Raw genomic sequence first — 23,039 nt, 5'->3', positions numbered from 1 at the left:
AGTGGTGACAAAGACCGGTGCGCGCGCCTCCGAAAGCACCAGAAGTGTTTAACTTGCCTCTTGGCGTGTCTTTTGAGTTTTAAATAGTTTTTCCTTTTCAGTCATCTGATCATCGGCTGATCTATCGTGGATCTTATTGGTCAAGCCCCCATTTGTTTACGTTGAAGGCGTGGCAAAGTTGAATGAAGTAGTAGTATTCTCACGTTGCGGGGTGTGGAAGCTACGCAGGCGCCGTGGTTTGCTCAGTATTGCTGGGAAGGTCATTTAACGCACGCCATTGTCTTCTAACCCGATTCAGTTGTGTGTTAAAATGGCCAGTAAACGAGTGGTTAAAAAGGGTATGTTTCCAGAGACGCTACACTTTTTTTCCTTACTTTGAATAAAAAAAGAAAGAAGAAGAAGAAAAAAAAGATTTCTCATCACACGAAGAAAACGACAGTCTCCCCACGCGGAACATTTAAAAGGCATCCAAGCAATGTTCGTGTGGGGGGATGGACAGTCTGTCCAATGAAAGCATCCTCCCCTCATCCTGGCGGGCTGCCAAATCATCAGCTTAGCTCACCGACCAGGGTTCAATTGATGAGGCGAAGAATGGGCGCACTCACGCAAGGGGTCTCCGCTACAATAACACACTGTTTTGTGCTTCAGCGCCCATCAGAAGGAAACGACACTTGCCACCCACAGCAGCCCCTGGTACCTGGCTTATAGACAGCCTTTATGCATCTCTGCAAACAGAGTCATGTACAGCACATTTACAACTGGGTCACTGGGTTTGAGGCTCTGAGGGGCCAATATGCCAGAGACAAAGACATTTGATTGTTCAGCTGTTGAATCTGATCTCATGCTTTTCCTCACATTCTCCACAGAGAGGTCGAAAGATCTGTATGTTTGTGAAGACATTAGTAAAGAAAACTTGCTCTGGACTGAACAGCTTAAAGCATAATGTAACAACTCTTGTGTCACATGGTGTAGATGTGGAAGCAAATGATGTTCTGTACAAAGCGATTCTAATATGCTACCCATCGCAATGAGTAAATTCTGTCCAGGAACAAGAAGACAGAGGTAGTGTTCTGAGGTGTGTTTGTACAATGTGTATCCTTACCAAAGGCAAATAAAACTATCATTCAGAGATGAATTATTTAATTAATAGTATGTTCCTCTCAAGGTGTGCGATACTACAGGAGGGCACTGGTGTTTCAATGAGAAGATCATGCACGCCACAGTGTTGTGATCCAGCCCTCTCTCTACAGTGGAAATGAGTTCTTAACAGTCACAAGCGAGCCTCCATGGTTGGTGGCTTCATCACAAAATGTGTTGTACATTTAGAACTCTGAAACGCTGGAGGATCTTCTACATGATAGTAACTTCACTGCTTTAAACTGAAAGTGTAACATAACGAGTGTTGTAGAAGATGCAGAGATTTCAGCGACTACAGCAAATTAAGTTACTACTTCCATCAGCAATAAACTTCTGCAGACGCAGGGAACCTGAATGAAATCATGCACAAATGGCTCAGTTTTCCTCCAAATTCTAAATGGAGCTCGTCTGTGCACAGGGTGTCTTTGGGGGAAAGGAAAGGTAAAGCCATGTGTTTGTTTGTTACATTTGTATGCCAAATCTGAGACGGACTAATATGCCATTTAAACAACTGGCAAAAAAAGACCATGACCCAGCTTAAGTGTGAAGTTATACAGTGTGGGAGACATTAACTTATTCATTTCTTAAATGGGTCCTGTCAGACAAATTAAAAAATTTTTTTCGCAGTTTGAGGCTGGATTTTTCTTGAAAGTGCCGGTGCCTGTGGCATTAGAATAACAGTCAACTACCCAGAAGCGTCCACCCGTAAAACATCCTCAGATATAATCAAGTGACGGCTCCATAACTGTCAGACGAAACTAAACAACACCTGGCTCTATTGGTACGTGACACTCTGAGAATTCCTCACATCTTTATTTTTGTCACTAGGCCAAATGAGATTCGAAAAGCTGCTGAAAACATTGCTGGGATTTTCTGTCTACCAACACTGTAAATCAAGCAGCCTTTGAACAAGTCAGTCACGCTGCTGTAACTACACCTGCTCCCCAAATTTCTCGAAATCCTACCAAATCTGTTGCAACAAAGATGAAGCCAAGCTGTAAAGTGAAGCGTCATTAACCCGAATGTGTGATGGAAACCAAAACCTAAAAGAAATGGTAATGATTGCTTTCTTTTGGGCGAATACAGCCAGGCTCAGTGCAGGACGTACCAGGGAGGAAAAGGTTCAAGATAAGGGAGTGTCATGAGTTTTGCCTGACAGGAAAAGGACAGTGATAAAAAAAAAAAACACCAATATTTCCCAGAATGAGTAGGATATCAGAAATTGTATTCAGCTTCAAACATAAAGTTTCCATGAAGCTCCCCATGAAAGAGTACTGTTATTCTTTCTATCCAGAGAGCCAGACTGATTCTGCACTGAGCTGACCAGTCTTCAGTTTGCTCGCTTAGGTCTGTCTGTCGAGGACCAACAGGGTGTAATACTAAAACAATCAGTCTGTTAATCTGCAGGGAAAGCAGGAAGAGAGTCATTTAAACAGCTTCATCATGTACAGCTTTTACTCATTCCTGAGATTTAGAGAAAACACTGCGCTGGCAAGAAAAGTTTCTCAACTGAATGAACATGAGGGCTTTCTTTGTTACAGTTCAATGCAAAATCAGCTTTGACAGCTTTACAGCCCACAATTCATGATGTTTTAAAAAACAAAATGGCACTGATATGAGCTACAGGAGTCAGTCAGTGACAGTCAGTTCATAAAAATGCAATTTCTCAAGTCAAGGAACGTGTTGACACCTGAGGTTTTGTTCTCTTAATCTACTGAAATATTTGCTGACGGCTTGTTTCCTTAGAAATGAGCTTTTAGTGTGAGCTGTTTTTTTTTTTTACCCGATTTGCATTGATTTAATAGCTTAAAGTACATTTGTCTTCACTTTTGGAATCTCTTTTAAGATATTAATCCTTAATACACTTGATGGATGCTCCCTACATGTAAACAGGTGTGCATTTGATGGGTGGAGCTGATTTCTATGTCTGTTGAGCCATAAATAGATTTTTGGATTTTTTTCTTCTTCGTGGATTTTGCCTTTTTCTTCTTTTATGTCTCGTTGCGTGTGTTTTTTCAATAAAACAATTTTTTGGTATCATTTCAAAAATAGCTATGTACGTGCTGGGGTTACTTTAGAGCAAACATCCACCAGCTGAGACAACAGTCGCACTAAAAATTAGACAACAGCGCCGCCGTGTGGACAGAGCGGCAGCACGCCGGACAGTGACACAGCAGGAGGCGGAGGAGGGCAGTGAGCCAGACCGGATCCTTCATGAGGGAAGAGGCCAGGGACAGCCAGCCAGCCCCGGCTTCTCTTCTCTTCTCTCAAATTATTCTATATTGCAAGCCCGGGAGCCCGAGCAGGGGGCTGCGTCAGTGTTCGTAGGATGTCCCGTCATGAAGGTAATGATACGCCTCAACACCGAGCTGTGAGCATGTCAGGATTTGAGAAAAAAAACGTTGACAGTGCAGCGCGAGCTAACGCTGGCTAGCCGAGAATTTCTTATTTTGCAGCTCATCCTAGCTAACGTTGGCAAGTATTAGACGCAACGCTGCTGTTACAGTTCATGGGGACGCGTTATGGAGGCCCCAAAATGCGTATCTAATTTAACGGACTTTGCGCGTGCCATCATTGTTTAAGTAAATATTCCAAACTTCACATTACTCAGCATTGTCACATAAGCGGAAGACGGTAGTTAACGTTAGCTTAATGCTAATTAGCATGCCAGCAATCTGGTAATGTAGGTAATCGCCGAAAAGCAAGGGGAGTGCCGAGAAAAGGCAACAGAAGAGGGTAGCGATTCCCAGATGACGTTGCAGGGTCCAAGCTTGTCTATGATTCATGTTGACCAATTTTAGCTTCCTTCCTGGTGAAAGTTGGCCTTTGAATTCCAGTTTTGTAAGCTAACAAATAGCAAACTAACATGCACCCCGTCCTTGTGGCCAACCTTGTTGAGCTGCGAGTTCGTTGTTAGTGTTGTTCAACATTGTAAATACGTGTTTCAACTCTACGGTCACTTAAAAAGTTGATTCGAGCAACGCCCCCCACCGCAGACTAGATTTTCAGCTAACATGTAAGCTAACGATAGCAGGTTTGTTTGTTAATTAGTTAGCTAGTTGCAAGGGTTAGTCGGGCCTGGGCGGCCTCTTTTCCCATGCGTGTGTTGTTGTTGTTGTCAACTTTGTTGTCAGCAGTTGTCAAGCTATTTTTCTCCTAGATGTCAGTGGTTATCGTTGTTGAAGTCGTCTCGTTAGCAGACGCTAAGCAGCAGGATCAGGTTTGTACAGAGCTTTACAGCTTCCTGGCTTTGAGTGTGGATATGGGGGACTTAGGGCAGTCCCGTGTCACTGAATACACCGGGGCTGCACGACTGTCCCAGTCAATCTTCAGCACCGAGGGTCCCATTTACGCCACGTGACGCAAAAATGGCTAAACGTCTTGAATGAAAAGTCTGAATTATTATAGTACTCTCTTATGTACGACTTAAGCATTGTGATTGTAGTTTCCAAAGTTTTTTTTTTTTGCAAGAAGTGGTAAGCCTGAATAAAATATTGCCACAAGTACAGTAACACACCAGTTATAGTCCAGTGTCCTTCTAACAATTACACAACATGTTACATTAATTAAAGACTGATAGTTATAAAGACATTTCCTTTAAATGCCTATGTTTAGCAAATAGGATGACAGTTCTCATGCCTCTTTACCTCTATCTCCGTAAAAGCATATATTTAGTCAAATCATCACAATCAGTTTACTGTAAGTCATTGAGTTGGCCGAACATTTGCAGCTGATTGTGTTGATCTGTCGATCACATCGTGTCTTTTGAGGTTTTTATCCTGTGGTCATCTTGGATGGTCCAACCTGAAATAAAATGAGGCTAGAATAGAACAATCATCATTTTATACATCCCGATTTATCTCTGAGCTTATAAGCATGCCAATGGTAATGTATTCAAACAATTCTTTCTGTTTGATGGGTGGGCACGAAGGTTACATTGATTGTAACCCATGTACTGAATACAAAGTTTGGGAAAAACATCCAAGGACGTGGAAAAGAGTTGTGCACACATCTCTAACCTCTCTTGTTGTGTCTTACCTTTCCTCTTTCAGGTGTGAGCTGCGATGCATGTTTAAAAGGCAACTTCAGAGGTCGACGGTACAAATGTTTAATATGCTATGACTATGATCTGTGCGCATCGTGCTACGAGAGCGGTGCAACGACAACCAGACACACCACAGAGCATCCCATGCAGTGTATATTAACACGAGTTGACTTTGGTAAGTAGAGTTAATATTCAACTTTATTTGTGCTATGTGAGCTGTCTCTGTTTTATGAATGTTTGTGAGTCAAACTGTTTTGTAATGCTTTTATCTGCTGGAATAAAGGGCTTCAATGTCGCACTTTATCTCAGCGTAAAGATGTTCATAGTCAATGAACGAGTGATAAAGTGTAGAGGTAGTTCACAGTGGGTGAGCATTTCTGCATCTTGACAAACTGCATTTAAAATTACCATGAAAAACCACATGCAGTGTTATAAGCTGCTTCTCATAGTGGTTTATCACCAGAATGACTGAGTATTTCTGAGTCAGAGCTAAACAAATATGCAGCTTCTCGAAGTTTAAGGCACTCGGCCTGACCTCGGATAAAGTTTGGAGGAAAAACCTTCCGCATGGGTATACCAAAAGGACCGTGATTACGCTGTTTAATCCCACACACACTTAGCAAGTGTGCAAAGATACCCTCATGTTGCTGTTTTGACATCCATCCATCATGCCCAACACTAAATGAATAAGGGGTCTGTCCTGAGGTATTTATTAGTTTCTGGCTTAGTAGGGAAAAAAGCACCAAAGTGTGGGCAGCCACATCAAAAACATTCTTTCAAGATACTCTTATATGAGTTGTGATATTTCCTTACCTCCGTTCACACTGATTTTTTTTATTTTTAATCAAGCATTGCAGAGCCCGGTCACAAATGACCAAGAGTAGGAATTTCTTTGATTGATAATCGGGATAAAGGTCCGACACAGGCAGTCTTCTTAAACCAGCTGGCTTTGTTTTTAAATGGGAAGGTTGCTCCCAGATAGCCCGGCAAGGATGGATTTGACATAACCAGAGGAGGTTTTTTTAAAAATTTTTTTACCTTTTGGTTTTGATTTATTTCTGTGTAACAGGAACGTATTGCAGTGGCATCAATTTGGATTCTAAAATGTGTTCTGTAATGTTCATAATTAGTTTGGCTTTATTGTAGGCGGCTTATTGTGTGAAACGTTGTAAGATTCAGCTTTGGACAACCACATCTGCTGGAATTTTAATTCTCAGTCACAGTTTTAGGTGCGTTTGATTAAATAAATAGAGAGATATGTAAATGGGAGCAGCTTTATCTAAAATCTAGCTTTGTTCTTATGCTTTAATGCATTTACAGAAAACTTCGGAGCATGTGCGAGGGCCCATTTGTGTTTCGTTGAGTGTTTACCTGCAGGAGTGATTCGACCCCCATCTGCATGATCTCGGTGTGTTAGTCTGGTTCCGAGAAGCTGAATTTTGTATGATTATGGTTGGACTAACATGTTTATGTGCATTGTAAAAGTCTGGTTTCGGAACATCAAAATAGGGTACAAGCTGAGAGGTCCTCATTTCAGTTTCAGACCTTTAACTCTTTGGTATTAATGCCAACAGTAACATCTGACCACAAAGAATTGTTTGTCATTTAATCCATTCAGACCTAAAGCTTTGTTTAAAAAGGCTTTATAAAATCTGAGCAATATATGGGAACATATCCAAAAACCTGAAGTTCCTGGAGAACTTTAATCCGTTCACGAAGACCTTTTACTGCTCTGCCTCTGAATCTATGAATTTGGAATAAAAAAATCTGAAAGGTCAAGCCATTGACTTTTATTGTAATTTCTTGACTTTTTCCTTTTGTCTGGCAACATGCGCAACATGCACAAAGCATTCTCACCAAAAACATGGATAATAGACTGAAGGCCGTCAGGTGGACACAAGCGCAACCTCAAAATCAATGTAATTTAGGTTGACATGCAACTGTTGGCAGGAACTTTTTAATGCTATTTACCCCAAGCGTAGCTTTTTAAAACATAGATTTGCGTGCTAGAACAAGCCCCTTGAATCTTCTCCCATTGACAGTAATAGTGTTTTTACCGCTGGGAGGGCTACATCTTATTCAGACTTCGTCCAGTAATTAACCTCCCACTGAACAGGCCTCTAACTACAACAACATGAAGGGATGGCGCAACGCTGCATCCTATGGGCTGCGTGGGACTACAGTTTCTGAGAATTACTGCTCTGAGGTTATCGAGCTGGTTTATTGTTTTTGAGTGGACCTCAGATATCCGACCCACACCGCGGTGTCGAGTGCGCTGTCAGCTGCCTTGCAGACTGGTAAAATGTATGAATCTCTCCTCTTTTTGCGTGCAAGTTGTTGCCGTTAGTTTCAGAGCTTCCATTTGAGACATTACAGTTTGTAAACGTGTGTTTTTGTAATGGAAAAGTGAGCTGTGCCGGCTCTTTAAGCCCAAACCACAGCACCCTAAGTGAAAATCCCGGGCCCCCAGGTGTTGTGTTCCCGTCCATTATTTGATGAAGGATTGGATGGCAATTAAAGACTTACCCAAATGCACTCAAAAGCCAGATGTTTTTCAGAATTTTTGCAGTATTTTGACCAGTGTAAATAAAGGCTTAAGATACTAGACTGTGACTAAAAAACATTCTAAAGCAGGTTTGCCTCCCTGTTATTAAATGGATTGTTGTAATGCTTGCCACAGGTTTGCTGTGTTTGTAGGTGACCTATTTACAGGTGGGTTTATGTGAGTGGGATCAATTTTGTGTTCAGGAATGTTGGATTGCTTAACCTCTTTAGGTCCATTGGTTGTGTTTACAGAGAGTTTCATACAAAGTTTTACCCGTCCTTCTTATTTCTCAGCCCTTGGCGAAACTAGAAGCGTACTCATTTGAGATGTTAAACCTCAGTCGTCTTCCTTTGTGTTTCTGACTTTGCTCGTAAGTAAATAGAAGTAGTAATTATTTTGGGTGTCTTGAAAATGTTGATGGGACATGGGTGATCCATCAGGCAATGAAGATAAAAGCAGAACTCTTGCATCAGGTCTGATAAGGTCACAACGAGGCTAAAAACGTTGCCCTGCCAGCAGCTGAAATGAGTTCAAACAGGCCAACAGACCGAAACTGAATGCAGTGTCTATCTTGTCTCTCTCAGATCTGTACTATGGTGGAGAGGCCTTCTCGGTGGAGCAGCCGCAGGCCTTCACATGTCCCTACTGTGGCAGGATGGGCTACACAGAGATCTCCCTGCAGGAGCATGTGGCTGCAGAGCACACAGAGACCTCCACAGAAGTGGTAAGTCAGCGCTGCAGGTTTTCATGCTCAGATGTGAAACCACAATGAGAAGTTTGTACAGAAGCTGTAAACATTTACATTTTCTTTTTCTTTTTATTTCCCTCACATACTTGAGAATGTTACCCTAACTGAATAAAAAGAATCGGTGGTGCTGAATGTCCTCCACGTTACAGGAATACGCAGTTTCTGTGTGATAAGCTGTGATAGGTTGACCTCCTGTATATGATTGTCAGGGTATTTTTTAGCCGAAGCCTAGCTCTGATGTCAGCTTATGTCTCTTCAAGCAAAACTAAACTAAAAGTGAAGTCAGGTGAACTGTACAGCTCCATTTATAGATTCTCCCTGATTTGGTTTTGACAACAAAGCTACTACTGTAGCCTATGCATGGTATTATTCATTTGAATGATTCCAATTCTTAACAATATTGTTTCAATTAATTTAGAATTAAGAGAAGTCTGGTGCTGATCAGATTGATTCTAGATTGGATTTATTTGTAATTACACTAGATTGTATGATGGAATTAAATGGCAGAGTCCTACTTCCACAAGATGACCTCGTGCAATCTATCTGATGAATGATAACTGCAGCAACAAATATACTGGTAAGATATCTTGGCACAACACGGTTGTTTCACTGCATAACAAGGTCCGTCCATGAAGCCTCGATGGAGCCAGTTCTCTACATATGTGCTCGGACAGTTCCTGATTTCCTGTCCTCATCTTATCCACTTCATTCTCCTCCTCGGGACAGGAGTCTGAAGTAGCTTATTTAGAGAAATAGCCTCAGGGCTAACTTTTTTCCAAAGTTAATGAATGTATTTTTGTGTTAAGTAATCACAAGAACTGCATACTGCATCTGTAAGAACAAACAAAAAAAGGCCGGAAAAAAAAAAGAGAGACTGCAGCTGCCTCTGCATCAGGCTGCACTGTTGCCATGGTGCTCAGTAATTGAGAATGCAAATGCTTTTTGAAAAAACATCAATACCACATGCAGCTACGTATATGCTTTTGCGTCTGTCTCGAAGTTGCCTCGGGTCTTCACAGGGTTAATGAGTGGTCACTATTATCACTTTTTTCATCTGTTTATCCCAGTGAGACCTGTAAGATGAGGTCAAACTGAACCCTCCATGCTTTCCACGTACCTGCAGCCACCATATTATGCTTTATTTACCTGCTGGGTCTGCTGATTTAAAAGCATTTCTAAATCACAGCTTCCACTTGTCTTGAGATTCTATGTAAGACTTATAGCTACAGAAAGACTTGATTTCGTGAGTGTAATTAGAAAGGGAGGTAGACAGAAATAGACTGTGGGAAGAAGTGAGCCTGAGACGATCCATTTAGGGGAACCACTTCTTCATATTGTCTTGTGAAATGTACCAAAATACAGGTTTTGATGTGAAATTGGATCTGCAAAATGTATTTGAACAGAAGCCATCCTCTTATTGGCTGAGCTTAGAGTTGTTTGGATCTGTTAAACACACGACTCACAAACCGCTGTAACCAGTTTTCACTTCGATTTTTATCCCAGACCGCTGATGTGGCGGTGTGCATTTCTGCTGCTTTAACTCTTCTTTCAGGATGTTGATAGTCGGCTGTTTCACCACAGGCAGACTAAACAGCATTTTTGATGAGCTTGGCAGCTCCACCTGCTCCAGGTTTTGTTTGGAGAGGTGTCCAGACACCCTACTGAACGTGTGCTTTTGGCAGTTCTCATGTAATTCAGGGGTCTGTCCAAAAAATCAGTCGTCCTACTGAGAAGGCCAGGTCTACCTGATCAGCAAAGATTGAACTTTCAGTGTAAAATATTAGCATGTGGCCCCCTAATTGGCAAAATTCCTCAGAAAAGGTGAGAGTACTCTGTCTTTCAAGATGCTCTATATGAAAGATCATCAGATGGCCCATACCTCGGGAGGGTGTGAAATGGCCTATAGTCTTTTGAATAAAAAAGGGAAGATGTATCAAGTATTTCTCTTATTCTAATATATTCTATGTGTATTGAAAGGTTGCTTGGACAGATAACTTAACAGGTCCTCAATCAGCAGCTCAAATTCAAGATAACCCGCGCCATAATCTGTTGTATTTTCTTAATACCAGCATTGAGGTGGAGCTTTCAGCAGACTGCCTCTCTTCATGTGTAAAAGCAGCTGTTGTATAGAAGATATTCCCACCTCCTGCTTGTTCAGGAGGGTCCAGCACCATCTGGTGAATGTTGAATGTCTGGCAAAGTTTGGCTGACATTAACCTGTCCACACTCTCTTTCCTGTCCTCCAGATCTGCCCCATATGTGCAGCACTGCCAGGTGGCGACCCAAATCATGTGACAGATGACTTCGCTGCTCATCTCACACTTGAACACAGAGCCCCCAGAGACTTGATATCCTTTTCAAGTAGTGCCTCAACCTCCACAGATATGACTCTAACCATTTGCTAGTTTCATTGGCTTTTTATTTTTATGCTTTGTAAGAGAAGTGATGCACTTTGTGTCATTTGGATTGTCCTCTATTTTAAAAGATGTGTGCACCAAAGAGACCTCTGTTCACTGAAACTGATGAATGCAATTTAAACAAATGGCAACAGATTGCCACTGGAAGGATAGGCCTCACTTTTAGTTCAGATAATTCGATTGATTTTCAAATTGAGTAGCAAATGTTCTCAGTACATTCTTTGTGACTTTGCCTTGATTTTCATTACCTGCTCTAATGGTATGTCCCTCACTGAGCAGACACACCTGCAGAAGGAAGCATCGTGTTGGGGATTTGTTCAAAAAGAGATGGAACAACATAAAAGCAGGGCAGGGAGAATGACACTTGAGTCTTAAATTAGAAACGTGCTTCGGTGTCAGTCAGACTGTTTGGAAGTTTTGGAAGAGGCTCTGCTGGAAAATGTTGGCTAATTATACTCCTAAAATGAACACTCGGCTTCTTTGTTCCTTGTGGTTGAAAATACAGATTCTGGTACTTGGATGAATTCCACAGCCACTTATAATGCAGAGGGAGCTGAATGTAGCTATCAGATTGTTGTAGGGGTTGAACTTAACTTAATGCTGTACCTGTGAGTGTTTCAGCTGGTTCCAGACAAGGGAGTGACAACAACAACAACAGCAGCAGCAGCAGTCTGGTCTATTTATAGAAGAGAAAAACAACAGAAGCAGAAAAGTACTAAAGGAAACTCAGAACAAGTGCATCGAAAGATCCACATAACAGGTTTTGTTTGCCACTGTAGCCAGTGTGGTGTCTTTTGCATTGGTTTGTCGTGACATGAAAACAACATGCAAATATATCGTCAGAAGGCAGCTGGTTCAAAAGCCCCGAGAGCATTTAAAGAGCATGTATGAGAGCATTTAAAGGTGTGGCAGTGATCCTACAGCTGCTACAAGAAAAAATACAAGCATTAGCTCCTTAAATATGAGTATCCTTTAGGTCTTTAGTAATCTTTAGTTTTTAAACCCTGACGGTCCTTTTTTTTTATTAGCTATTGCACCGTTTTACTCCGAATGTATTCCTTGACAGCGAATGTCACGATGAGTCCAGTGGGGTGCGGCATGTGAGGAGGATGTTTCACCCTGGGCGCGGGTTGGGGGGCCCGCGAGCCCGCAGGTCAAACATGCATTTCACCAGCAGCACCACAGGGGGGCTCTCCACCAGCCAGAGCTCCTCACAGAGCTCCAACTACAGCAGAGAGGCCATGGACCCCATAGCAGGTCAGTCACTCTTTGACAGTTTCAGACAGCCCCCCGCAGGCATTAATCTGCTGGGCAAAAAGCCGTGGAGGCAGATTTAAGTCAGGACAGGAGAAAAAAAAAACATGATTATTAAAATCAGATGGGAATCAGTTATTTAGTGTAAGCCAGTACTAATTCCAATCAGTTAGTGAACATGGTATGATAAGAAAGAAAGAAAGACTGAAACAGCATGGCTCTGTTGTTAGAAAGACCTGGTGCTGAACTGGCCTTGATTCCTGTAACGTCTGTGAAGACTTGTTGGAGTCACATTTCCTTGATTATCCTGTTCCCAATTTGCATCTGGTTCAGTGCTTGGCATTCGCCACATCAGCTCCAGCTGTGTCGTAATGAGGGTCTGTGTTCATTGTGCTTCACAAACACAGAACCAGCCTTATTTCTAATGGCCCGCTAAACCTGCTGAGCCCTTTATCTGACTGGTTGGGCTTTGACACACGACCCTGCACTTTTCCCATACTTCTGTGGCAACGTGGCTCTCAAAATGCCCGTTTTCAAAGAACAACGATGTGGCCAAGTTTATGCTGTCACTTGTTTTATTAGATTAGGAGAATTAGGAGATTGGTTATTGTCATACAATTTTCCCATGATCTGAGTTTTTCATTAGTCTTTGATCAGGTGTACTAGCTTTTTAATGGTTTGAGAGGAGCAGCACACAGCTGGCCTGGCCAGCTATTTGCTCCAAACCATAATCAGATTTTCTGACAGTAAGCCTTTGTCCTTGGTTCCCCTAGAACTTCTTTCCCAGTTGTCAGGAGTGCGGCGTTCAGCGGGAGGCCAGCTTAGCTCGGGCCCTTCTGCTTCCCAGCTCCAGCAGCTTCAGATGCAGCTCCAGTTGGAGCGACAACAGGCCCAGGCGGCGCGTCAGCAGCTGGAGACGGCCCGAAACGCCACCCGGGGAGGCGGCAGAGCCAACGCAATCCTCAACACAAATTCAGCCGCTGCAAACCCCAACCCCAGCGCCAACCACACCAACAACCCCAGTCCCAACCCGGGTCCACCTGAGCCCAACACACAGCATACTGCACATAGCTCCCAGTTTTTACTCAGCAGGTAGGACCGTTTTAGCTCAATACGCTGGGTGTGCTTTGCATATTGTTTCCTCGTGTGTTACTGTTTGGCTGCCTGTGTGTTATGAGAAAGAAATGAGTCATATAGCGCGTCCTCATGTGTTTTGAGTTATCTCTTTAACCATCAACCTTTACTGCTGATCCAAATTTATTTGGCGCTTCTTTTTGATTTGGGTGAAAACCAAGAACTGTTGCTGTGGCTAAATTCATGATGCAGTAAACTTTGAGTCAGTCGTGGTCTCTTTTGATGTTTGAACCTCAAAACTCCCTGCAAATACAGTATAACACTGAGAATAAATTCTTTATTAGTTTTTGAATACAGATTAAGGGTTGTCCAATCAGGTAGAAGGACTCTACTGTCTGAAATACGTCTGTGGATGATTTTTTTTTTGGTTGTTACTTGCTCCGTCAGCTGACGAGTCCTTTTTTTTTCACGCAGACTGAGCGAACCCCGGCTGTCTGAGTTAGAGCGGCAGGCGTGTGAGGCCCAGTGGGCCGACAGGAGCCTGTTCGTGACGGAGCTACTGCTGTCCACGCTGCTGCCCGACGAGGACGCCTCGGCTTCCTCCTCCGAGGACGAGGATGATTGTCACGGTTCATTGCGGAATTTCGCTGACTTCGAGGCCATGGGCTGCGTTGAGGTGATGACCTTAGACGTGGCACTGGAGAACCTCAACCTCAAGGAGATGGCCCCGGCTACCAAGACGACAAAAATGACAACTAAAACGGCACCGACGAAGAAAGAGCCCCCCCCACCTCCCCTTTGATGACTTGGCGACTCCCTCCCCTAAGACCCCCATTGTAACGGGCTGACTGCTCGGTCAGTCCAACTGTCGATGGATGACAAAAAAAGACCGCAGTTCTTTTTGGCTCCCCCCCCCCCCATTTTCTCAGTGATTGTCATTTCAGCTCAGTCGCTCCCCACTCCACACCATGTTTTACGTTGTGTACATTGAATAAAAGTAGTGAGACGAGAGAATGTGAAAGCAAGCAAGCGTGGTGGGTGAGTGTGACAAAAGGAGAAATAACTATATAAATATATTATAGAAGAATCTATATGAAAGTTGATAATCAATTCCACATAACCCGTGTTTCCTCTAGCAGATGAGCAAAGCGTAGTTAGCCGTTTTAAGAGACAAACTCGTCACACACTCACCGAGGGAGAGGAGACCGACTGAAACCTCTCCGGTTAAAAAAAAAAAAAAAAAAAGAAAAAAAACGCTGCTGTGTATTTATAGATATAAATTAAAGAAGTGCTTGGATGGTTTACCACAACTTAAGCATGAGCTTAAATCACCATGTGCCCATTTTTAACTGCACAGTCACTAAACGGGGAGGTCTTTCTCTTGTTCGGACACCTGAGTAACTGTAAATGAACGGTGCTGAGTGCCATATCACTGGCATGTCTCCACCCCACACACACACACACACACACACACACACACACACACACACACACACACACACACACACACACACACACACACACACACACACAAACAAACTGATGACGACCGTGTTTGGTTACCTTCATGTCCAGTTTAAAACCCCTCCCCCTTTGTGTGACATCACCTGTTTTGGGTCACGTGACCTTGCTTTATATCGACTATGGGCACTTTGGTTTGGAATTGCATATCCGGTGTCCATTTGTGTACACTACAGATGTTCCACATTAAAGCAACTCGGAGGCAAACGGATGAACAATCTCTTCGGTGTGACCATTTTCAGGCCTTTTCTAATGTGGAAGAAACACGACGCTGGTCTTCATACGGTTGTTTATTTTCCCCCTCTTCCTCCTCCTCCTCCTCTCCGTCTTTTACAGAAGACCAGACGCTTCTTCCTCAAGCTTCTTCCCGTGATCTGAAATTAATCTCTCATGAATGCAAAGATTACTCATCATGTGACTCGAAGGAGAGAATCTTGTATTGCTCTTTCCATTAATTTCTCTCAGTCAAAGAAGATCTTTGTATGCCTCCACTGCTACCTGAAGAAATGCAATGTATGTTTTTTGGCTCATCGGACGAGCCAAACGACAGGGTAAACCTTTTCAGTTCGGAGGACAATAAAAGTGTTTTTGGATGGAAATTAACTAACCCAATCCCTGCTCTCTGGTTTGTGTTTTTATTTGCTCAGCGAGCATGTACATAATATGGTAAAAAAAATAAACACTTAAACTCCAGGTTGAGTTCAATCTCAGTCAGTCTTGTCCTCTCCTGATGCACGGCCTCAGTCACGGTAAGCGCATGTTCTGCATCGGATCAGGTCGCTTGACCAAACTTAGGAGCAGCTACCTGCAGAATGGAGATCTCAGAGATTTATTACCTCACTTTGAGGTTTCACAGATAACTTCAAAGAGCTGAATTCCACATGAGTTGATAAATGAGCCTCGTGAGTCAAGATTCCTCATAATTCCACATATTTCCTCATGAGTTCTTGCATCGGAGCCTCTTTAACAAAAGTTGAAATAAAGAAAACTTATTGTGCTGGAGGCTGGAGTGAGCTCAGTCGGATTGTAAGGTGACAAAACGTCAAACGTCCAGAGGTTATTAGTCTGACATGAGCACAGCTGTGTTATTCCTCAGAAAGACTCTCACCGGCGGTATTTGGTATGGCTTCAGGTGAACGATATGCAAATAGGATAGCATGCGCAGAATGGAGATGCCACCGCTCGAGCTTAAAATGAAACCATCTGAAAACAAGCTCTACGTCTAGATGGAAGGTGAACTGTGTGGGATTTGCAGCAAGATAAAATGAAATGTTTGGAATTCAATCTGTTTAAGTCAGCACGGCCAACATTTTTTTTAAATGCCCTCGAGCTTAGTTTAAATGGATCTCAGTCTGATCCCTTTGGAGAGTTTTAATTCAGTGCAGGAGCCATGTTTTATCAAAGCTGAAGGGCTTTCTGTTGTTTATTAAGTTGAGGATAAGAACAAATAAATGAACACATGCCTCTCACAGAGCATGAACAGCGTCTCCGTTATTGAAACTCTGGAAAGCCCGGACTACAGGGAGGTCGCGGTTTCCATCTCTTGTTGGTTACTGATTTAACCGAGATGAAATGGAAACCATTATCCCACTTATTAATCCACCATTTTTTATTTATTTATTTATACTGTTGCTGGAGATTTAAATTAAAGCCAGCACAAGACGCCACACTGCTGGGAACTTACAGTTGCAATCTGTGCCAAGTCTGCACCAAGAATTATTATCTGAGCTGAGATCACTAAATAAGAGCATCCTGAAAAGATGTGGCAGGCTCATTACGTCTTTAAGGAGGCTGGTTGCTCCAGGAGACAGAATGCATGCAAAGAAGAAGGGGGAGGAAGGAGAAGAGGCACAAGATTAAGGTTAACATGTCATGAATGCAGCAAATAATAGATGTTGTCCTCGGGTTTCACATACATAGTGAACTGTCATCAAAAGCAGAAAAGAAAGTGGAGATAAATTATAGAAACATCCCCATTTTGCTGGTTAGTTCATTTGCATGAAAAAGAGATCTGCTGTATAGAGTCGTATCAATCACAGTTCAACACATTAAAAACAATGCGACACTCAGCTTATGCATTTTCCACTCTCAATCAAGTCTGAATCAACCTCACCAACACAACCCAAATGTTACCCCACTGCCTCCTCTTTTCGCTTTACTTTGGTCGTTTTAGAAGTCATCCGTTTTTCCAAAGCAGCTCAGGCAGCGGGTCCCACCTCAGACCTTTGAGTACATTTCTCAGTTTACATTAAGCAAAGAATAGTTCCTGAGAAGTGAAAAGGTCATGTTAAAATACACACCTGTTTATTTCAATACACTGAAATTTTATGCAATACTGTAATGTCTCCCTCTTCTGATTTTTCTGAACATATTTTCTAACGTTCTTGCGTCATTTCATTGACCCATGTGATGATTTGCTGCATTTCGTCCCTCCCTATATTTGGCCACTTTAATGTTACTCTCTTTCACTGACAAATAAAGGCCACTAGTGACCAAAAAAACTGCTTCAAGCCAATTTATGTGGGCCCGATTCTTGTTAACTATGAAATGTGCCAAACTACTCGGGACATAACGGCAGATGTACCTGTAATTGCTCAGAAATTCGGCAAAATGTACAAAGTTGTTTAAATCCGCTCTCTCCGCGCTTAATACTTCACTTAATACTTGGCTTTAATTGACTTTGTCAAAGAGTTCCACCTCTCAAAAAGAAAAATGAAAATCTAAGGTGGGACATGTGACAACCATTAATATTTCCATGCTTTTCCATGAACACAACTTCAACACACACACACACACACGCACACACCATTCCAGTAATAAGACACGACTCAATGGACTTTAGGTATTCTTTGTAATTTTAATTCCCATAATTTAGTTTTAATGCAGACATTTTTCCACTAAAATCTTAAATAAAACATTACAGTACGATATTTGCAAATCAGAAGAGCTTTAAGATTTTGCAGAAGCAGGCTACAGTTTCTTTTGAATTTGCTTATTTTCTATCATGTACTTTCAGAGGACTGGACAGTTAAGTAGCAGTAAACAGTAAAAAGACAACACAGAGCTGTAAAGCCTGCAGGCCGGCCATGGAGCACATTCTATTACAAAACAGACCAGAACACTAGAGAAGACCGCACGCCACACCCTCCGCCACTGTGAGGTGGTGCTAGTTCCACACAAACAGTAGAGGGCGCTATTACACCATGGCAGGTGGAGCTACATGACCACGAAGTGACAGCAATGTAGTTGCACCCTCAAAACAAACGGCTTGCATTGCACATTCAGGGAGAAGGAAATGGCACAGTCTGTTTAGTTTCTCTACAAGATGGTTATAATGCATCAAATGCACAGTAACTCCCTCAATGGCAACTCCACCACTCACTGATTTATGCTTAAAATGTTCGGTCTAAAAATGCTGTCCCTCCTCATGGGGGGAAAAGTGTCAAACTACGACATCTAGTGGCAGCGTTCACGCCAAACCAAATTTGATAAATTTCTTAATTTTTTTTTTTAACATTTAATCAAAAACAAGAGCTCCAAGTGCATCTTGAAAACTGCATGTAATCCATTATGTTTCTGTATTTGTGCTTTTCTCACTGGTTTGCAGTGACACTGTTTACAAAAGATGACACATTTTTGTACAGTTTTTTTTTTTTAAATCAGAGTTTGACTGATTATGTGAGGGGAGTTGAAGCGTTGCTTACCTAATTTAGGTCAAACCAGTGCGGCTAACATGTTTTAACTGAGTTTAGAAAAAACCCAAAACAAATCCTGATCGAATTTTGTTTGACGTCGCAGTGTCTGAGCAATCTTCAGTGCTGCCACCAGAGGGCGATTTTCACTTTCCCTCCCCATCTTGAGCATTGCACCTCTTTTGGCCTATCAGGGCTAAGAATGCATGGAGAAACAAAAAAATAGAAAAAGTGCGAATCACAGAGGGGGGCCTGCAGGGCGTGGTGGTGATGATGATGATGCACGATTCAGATTTGCAGAGGAGAAAAAAAATGGATCGATTTCATTGTTGACTAAAACTTCCTGGAGAGCAACTAAGTTGCAGCAGCCGCTGATATTTGGCTGCTGAGTTACTGCTCATTATCAAACTAATTTCTCCCACAGGTTTCACAAACAAATGAAGACCTAATGTCAACCATAAATAATATATTCTTTCTTTTTGCACCTTTCCTGTGAAGGTTACATAAACCACGAGGTAAGAGGTTAAATGTCTGGGGAAACAGACCGAGCTGGTTGAACAGGGGGAAAGATCCCAGCAAGATGAGAGAATGTGCAGCAGTGTGCGTTTATCACAGTTGAATGACCTTTTTCCTTAAAGTCAGCAACAGATTTTAGGCCTGACTGGTGCCCGGGGGCAGGAAGTGGGTTTACTTTAACGCAATTCTCCCGTTTACAAAAAGAAACGATGGAACCTTCATCCATTCAGAACAAAATACCTTCTTGCTACGGAAGATTTGACCAGAAGTTTTCGCCGGCTATAAAATGCTGCTTCTTTTACAGTTTACACATTCATCATCTTGTACAAGTCACCTGAAGCCACAGTGGATTAGCAACAAGTCAGCAGTTACACTGGCTCCCTTTAAAGTCAATGTAGGGGAAAAAAAGTCATCTTTGTGAAACAAGGCTCATCTCTTGTGCATCATTAATTTTTAAAATGTACATCCTGTACCTCCACATCCAGGCACCTTGCAACAAGCCTGAGCGTGCAAAGAGGACATGAACACACCAGCTCCGTGCAGCCCCCTGTGTAACACGCAGTTTGTGGCAGAGTAAAAGGTCATGGGCTTCAAGAGAGGTCAGCTGCCAAAAAAAAAAAACCAAGGCAACAAATGTGCTCAGCGTCTAAACTTCTAGCGTAAAATTGAATTTTTCTCAAGAAAACAATTACCTAGCTTCTGCATCTCAACGTCAGCGGCGACACGCTGGCCCCCTCTTGCAGCTCATGATGAAAAGCAGTAGGGAAACAAAATTACAAAGTGTTTTCATCTAAAGTTCAAAAATAAAAATGGTAATTTCAAAATCTGATCTACTGGCATCTGACACGTCAATCTACATGTTAGAGGAGCACACTGGGCTTTGAGGAAGTGTTGCACATGGCACCAGCGAGGCGACACGCTGAAATAAAACCATTACATCATGGTCTCACATTAACCAGCCCCCAGCAGCCCGTCCCCCCCCGTCAAGCCCTCAGCGTCTCCTCCAAAGTGTCAGGAAGCTCACCCAGGTTTAAACTCAGATATGGTAGAAAAATATATAGTTTTGATGAAATTTCTCTAGTTATTCTTTTCATTACTGAATTGCACCCATACGTGTAGTGTTAACACATTGTAGTAGCAGTGTAAAGTGACAGGGATCATGATTAGCACTACTACAACAACAAAAAAAGAAACACAAGTCATCGCGCACACACTTGCTCTCACTCTTTCTAGACACTTCTGGTTATTTTCTTTTTTTTTTTTTTTTACTTGCACTTAAAAATTCATGGTTAATAGTTTGTCTTTCATTGGCATCATTAGGCAGACTTTTTGTTTTTTGTCTTTCCGTTTTTACAGATACTCTACAATATGGTTACGATGTAAACACCACGGTACTTAATTATCTTACTGTATCTGCACAAAGTAAAACACAACGTTACAAGGCATGTGGCTACTTAAGCATAGATTTGTTCATGGAGAAAACGACAAACTGAGGAGACACACCGCAAGAACAAAAAGAACTTGAAACACCTAGTTTGATCAAATAAAATAAAAAATCTTTAGACTTTGTTCATCCAGAGGTCAGATGACCCCGTTTAAAAGCTGGTGATGATCAATACCCCCCCCCCCCCCCCCAAAAAACAACATATTTTTCAGGAATATTTCTACAGACAAAAGTCTTCGATATCTTGTGACACGAGCAGCCTGGACACCCCCATCTGGCTTTGACTGAGCCCTCAATTTGACCAAACGATATCTGGCTAACCTTTAGCACTTAGACTGAAGCACAGGTGTGCAAAAAATAAAAAATAAAAAATTACCTTCAAACACCAGCCCATTTTGAGGAGCTACATGTGGCTGGGGTTGAATCCCCTTCCTTTCCACATCTGCACAACTGGCTCTGTTTTAACACACCAGTTTAATGTTTTAGTGTTTAATATGCATCGCAACTTCAGCTGTTTATTTCATTTTTCTTTTTTTTCCTTGGGCATCTTGAGAGATATGCCTCAATTTTGTCACAGGATAGTAGGAGTTAGAGGTTCAGGGTTGTGTGAAAGAGAAAAACCCTGGAGACTGACAAGGGGGTGGCTTTGATATGACAGCGACTCCAATTACTGAGCTTTATGTATGAAAACAAAAGGCATACGGATGAAGATATGAGCGTTTCATGAGACCTTGTTGGTAAGTAATCGTATGCCTCAGCTTTGTTTTAGTGTTTTGGCATCTGCTGCACCTAAACCTAATGTTTTTTTTTTCTATATTACAGTAAATTGGCATGCTGAAATGCTGACAACGTAACTTACTTTGGCATGGATCTACTCTGAAAAGAGCGACCTCTCTGTCCCTGGTTATCAGAAAACTTTTTTTTTTTCTTTTCTGGGAGAGAACCTTTAAACTAAGAGCTCTCTGTCGACACTGTTGAATTTACTGACGCAATAAAACCAGAAAGAACCGAAGAGCTCCGCCTCTGCACTGTGAACAGATCCCGCTCGTTACTTTGAACTGAAAAGTTTCCAATAAATAGACGTGTGCCAACCCCAGAAAAATCTGTGTTTCCACTATGAGCCATGGCCACGAAACATATTGTAAATGACTTCCGTCATGATGAGGTGAAGAATCCCCTCCCCCACCCCACTATAACATTAAAAACAAACCATGATCCCCATCCCACTGCCAAACTCTTTAAGGACAGTATTTACAGTACAAATTACAGTATATTACATCATTAAAAAATATGAGATGCATCTCTAAAAACATACAGGAGCTCTTGACAAAAATCAACTCTTTAGTAAATTAGGTTTCTGTGGTGTCGTGGAAAATAAAAACAAAGCAGAGTGATCGTTGCACCACCCTGTCTGAGGCGTGCTTTCCATTTGGCCCCAGCTGTACTCGGCTAGCACGTTGAAAGTGAGATGATGGATGGGTTGGTTGACCAAATGCACATCTTTTTCTTTTGTTTTAAAGCAAGCCGCAACACATCAAGTCACACTCGATCCAGAATAGCAATATGTACAAGTTTGTTTTCTTTTTGGAATATTATTCATGATAAGCACTTGACCGACTATGCTAACTGGTACTGTAGAAAGATTAATACAGATTGACTGCAGGCGTCTGTCAGCCTGTTCAGAATTAACGTTTTTTTCTTTAAAATACATTTTTTTTAGTCATAATAAGCCATCTGATTTCTTTTAAAATGAGGCTGAAAACTGCAGCCATTTTTCTCCAACAAATGTAATTCCTGTTAAAGGTTACTGGTATGTTCCCCATTATTGTCTTATGTACAGCAGATTGAATGGTGCATTTCCTATGCGCCCGAATAAAAAGAATAAATAAAAAAAACTAAACAAAACAAAAAAAACAACCATCGATCATAACTCAAACGAGTCACACAGATCTCTGGACAACGGAGCCAGGCAGCATGTGAACCAACCCTCCTCACATCCACAGTACAACCAAGTCCATCTGTAAACCTCTGCAGCTCCCTCCCACTCTTCGCTTTACCCTTCCGCGTATCCCATCTCCTTTTCCTTCTCTTTCATCTGCAACCCCGACACTTGAGCTATTTTTTACCCAAGTTTCCCTCTCTGACTCTCCTTCCTCCTCTGCTCACCCTCCCAGCCATGTGCCCTCAGACGTAGGGCAGGATGCCGTAGACGAACAGAGCCATGACGGCAGCGCTGAACAGGCCGGCCACAGGCACCGTGACGAACCACGCCAGGAAGATGTTCCTGAAGAGGTGCCAGTCCACGGCTTTCTGTGAGCGGATCCAACCCACGGCCACGACTGAGCCCACCTGGAGGCCATAGCCGGAGAGAAAAACAATCAGCAGCAGCACAGAACACAGTGCTCACAGTGGTGAAGACAGCGAGGAGCTGCAGGCTGGCCATGCTTTCCTCATGACTGAAGTTTGTTGTGGTCAGATTTGTCCACTTGTTTTTCCATGCATCGCTTTAATAGCTCAGTTCTTCTATTAAGTTATGTTTAGGCATTGTTTTCTAACTTTCTTTCTCATTTTCGAACAGCAACAGCAAATTAAACAAAGTGCCAACTGTGACATTTAGAATATTGAATAAAGTGGTGGACAGGGTTG

The 23,039-nt window shown here is 42.3% G+C and overlaps 2 protein-coding genes across 7 annotated transcripts in view; one reads left to right on the top strand and one right to left on the bottom strand.

Moving 5' to 3' along the window:
* Positions 1–3,345: 3,345 nt before the first annotated feature.
* LOC140309609 (E3 ubiquitin-protein ligase KCMF1-like) lies at positions 3,346–15,353 on the top strand. Its single transcript, XM_072387537.1, has 7 exons — positions 3,346–3,482; positions 5,190–5,357; positions 8,312–8,451; positions 10,722–10,823; positions 11,969–12,149; positions 12,920–13,238; positions 13,695–15,353. The coding sequence occupies exons 1-7, from the start codon at positions 3,467–3,469 to the stop codon at positions 14,020–14,022; spliced, it is 1,254 nt and encodes a 417-aa protein (XP_072243638.1). The 5' UTR covers positions 3,346–3,466; the 3' UTR covers positions 14,023–15,353.
* A 91-nt stretch (positions 15,354–15,444) lies between these two features.
* The window catches only part of slc20a2 (solute carrier family 20 member 2), a 43,762-nt gene continuing 36,167 nt past the window's right edge, over positions 15,445–23,039 (bottom strand). For 5 of the 6 annotated variants that reach the window (XM_072387533.1, XM_072387531.1, XM_072387532.1 and 2 more), the window contains one exon: positions 18,742–22,742. In XM_072387533.1, the coding sequence (XP_072243634.1) occupies positions 22,578–22,742 (165 nt within the window). In that variant the 3' untranslated portion in view covers positions 18,742–22,577. Of the gene's footprint in view, positions 15,547–18,741; positions 22,743–23,039 lie in introns of those variants that run through there. The other variant, XM_072387536.1, reaches the window with a different exon arrangement.

This window comes from Leuresthes tenuis, unplaced genomic scaffold, assembly GCF_036924035.1.
Source record: "Leuresthes tenuis unplaced genomic scaffold, fLeuTen1.0.hap1 SCAF_6, whole genome shotgun sequence".
In the NCBI taxonomy this organism is placed as follows: Eukaryota; Metazoa; Chordata; class Actinopteri; order Atheriniformes; family Atherinopsidae; genus Leuresthes; species Leuresthes tenuis.
Note: the sequence above shows the minus strand (reverse complement) of the source record. Positions and strands in the feature narration are given on the sequence as shown.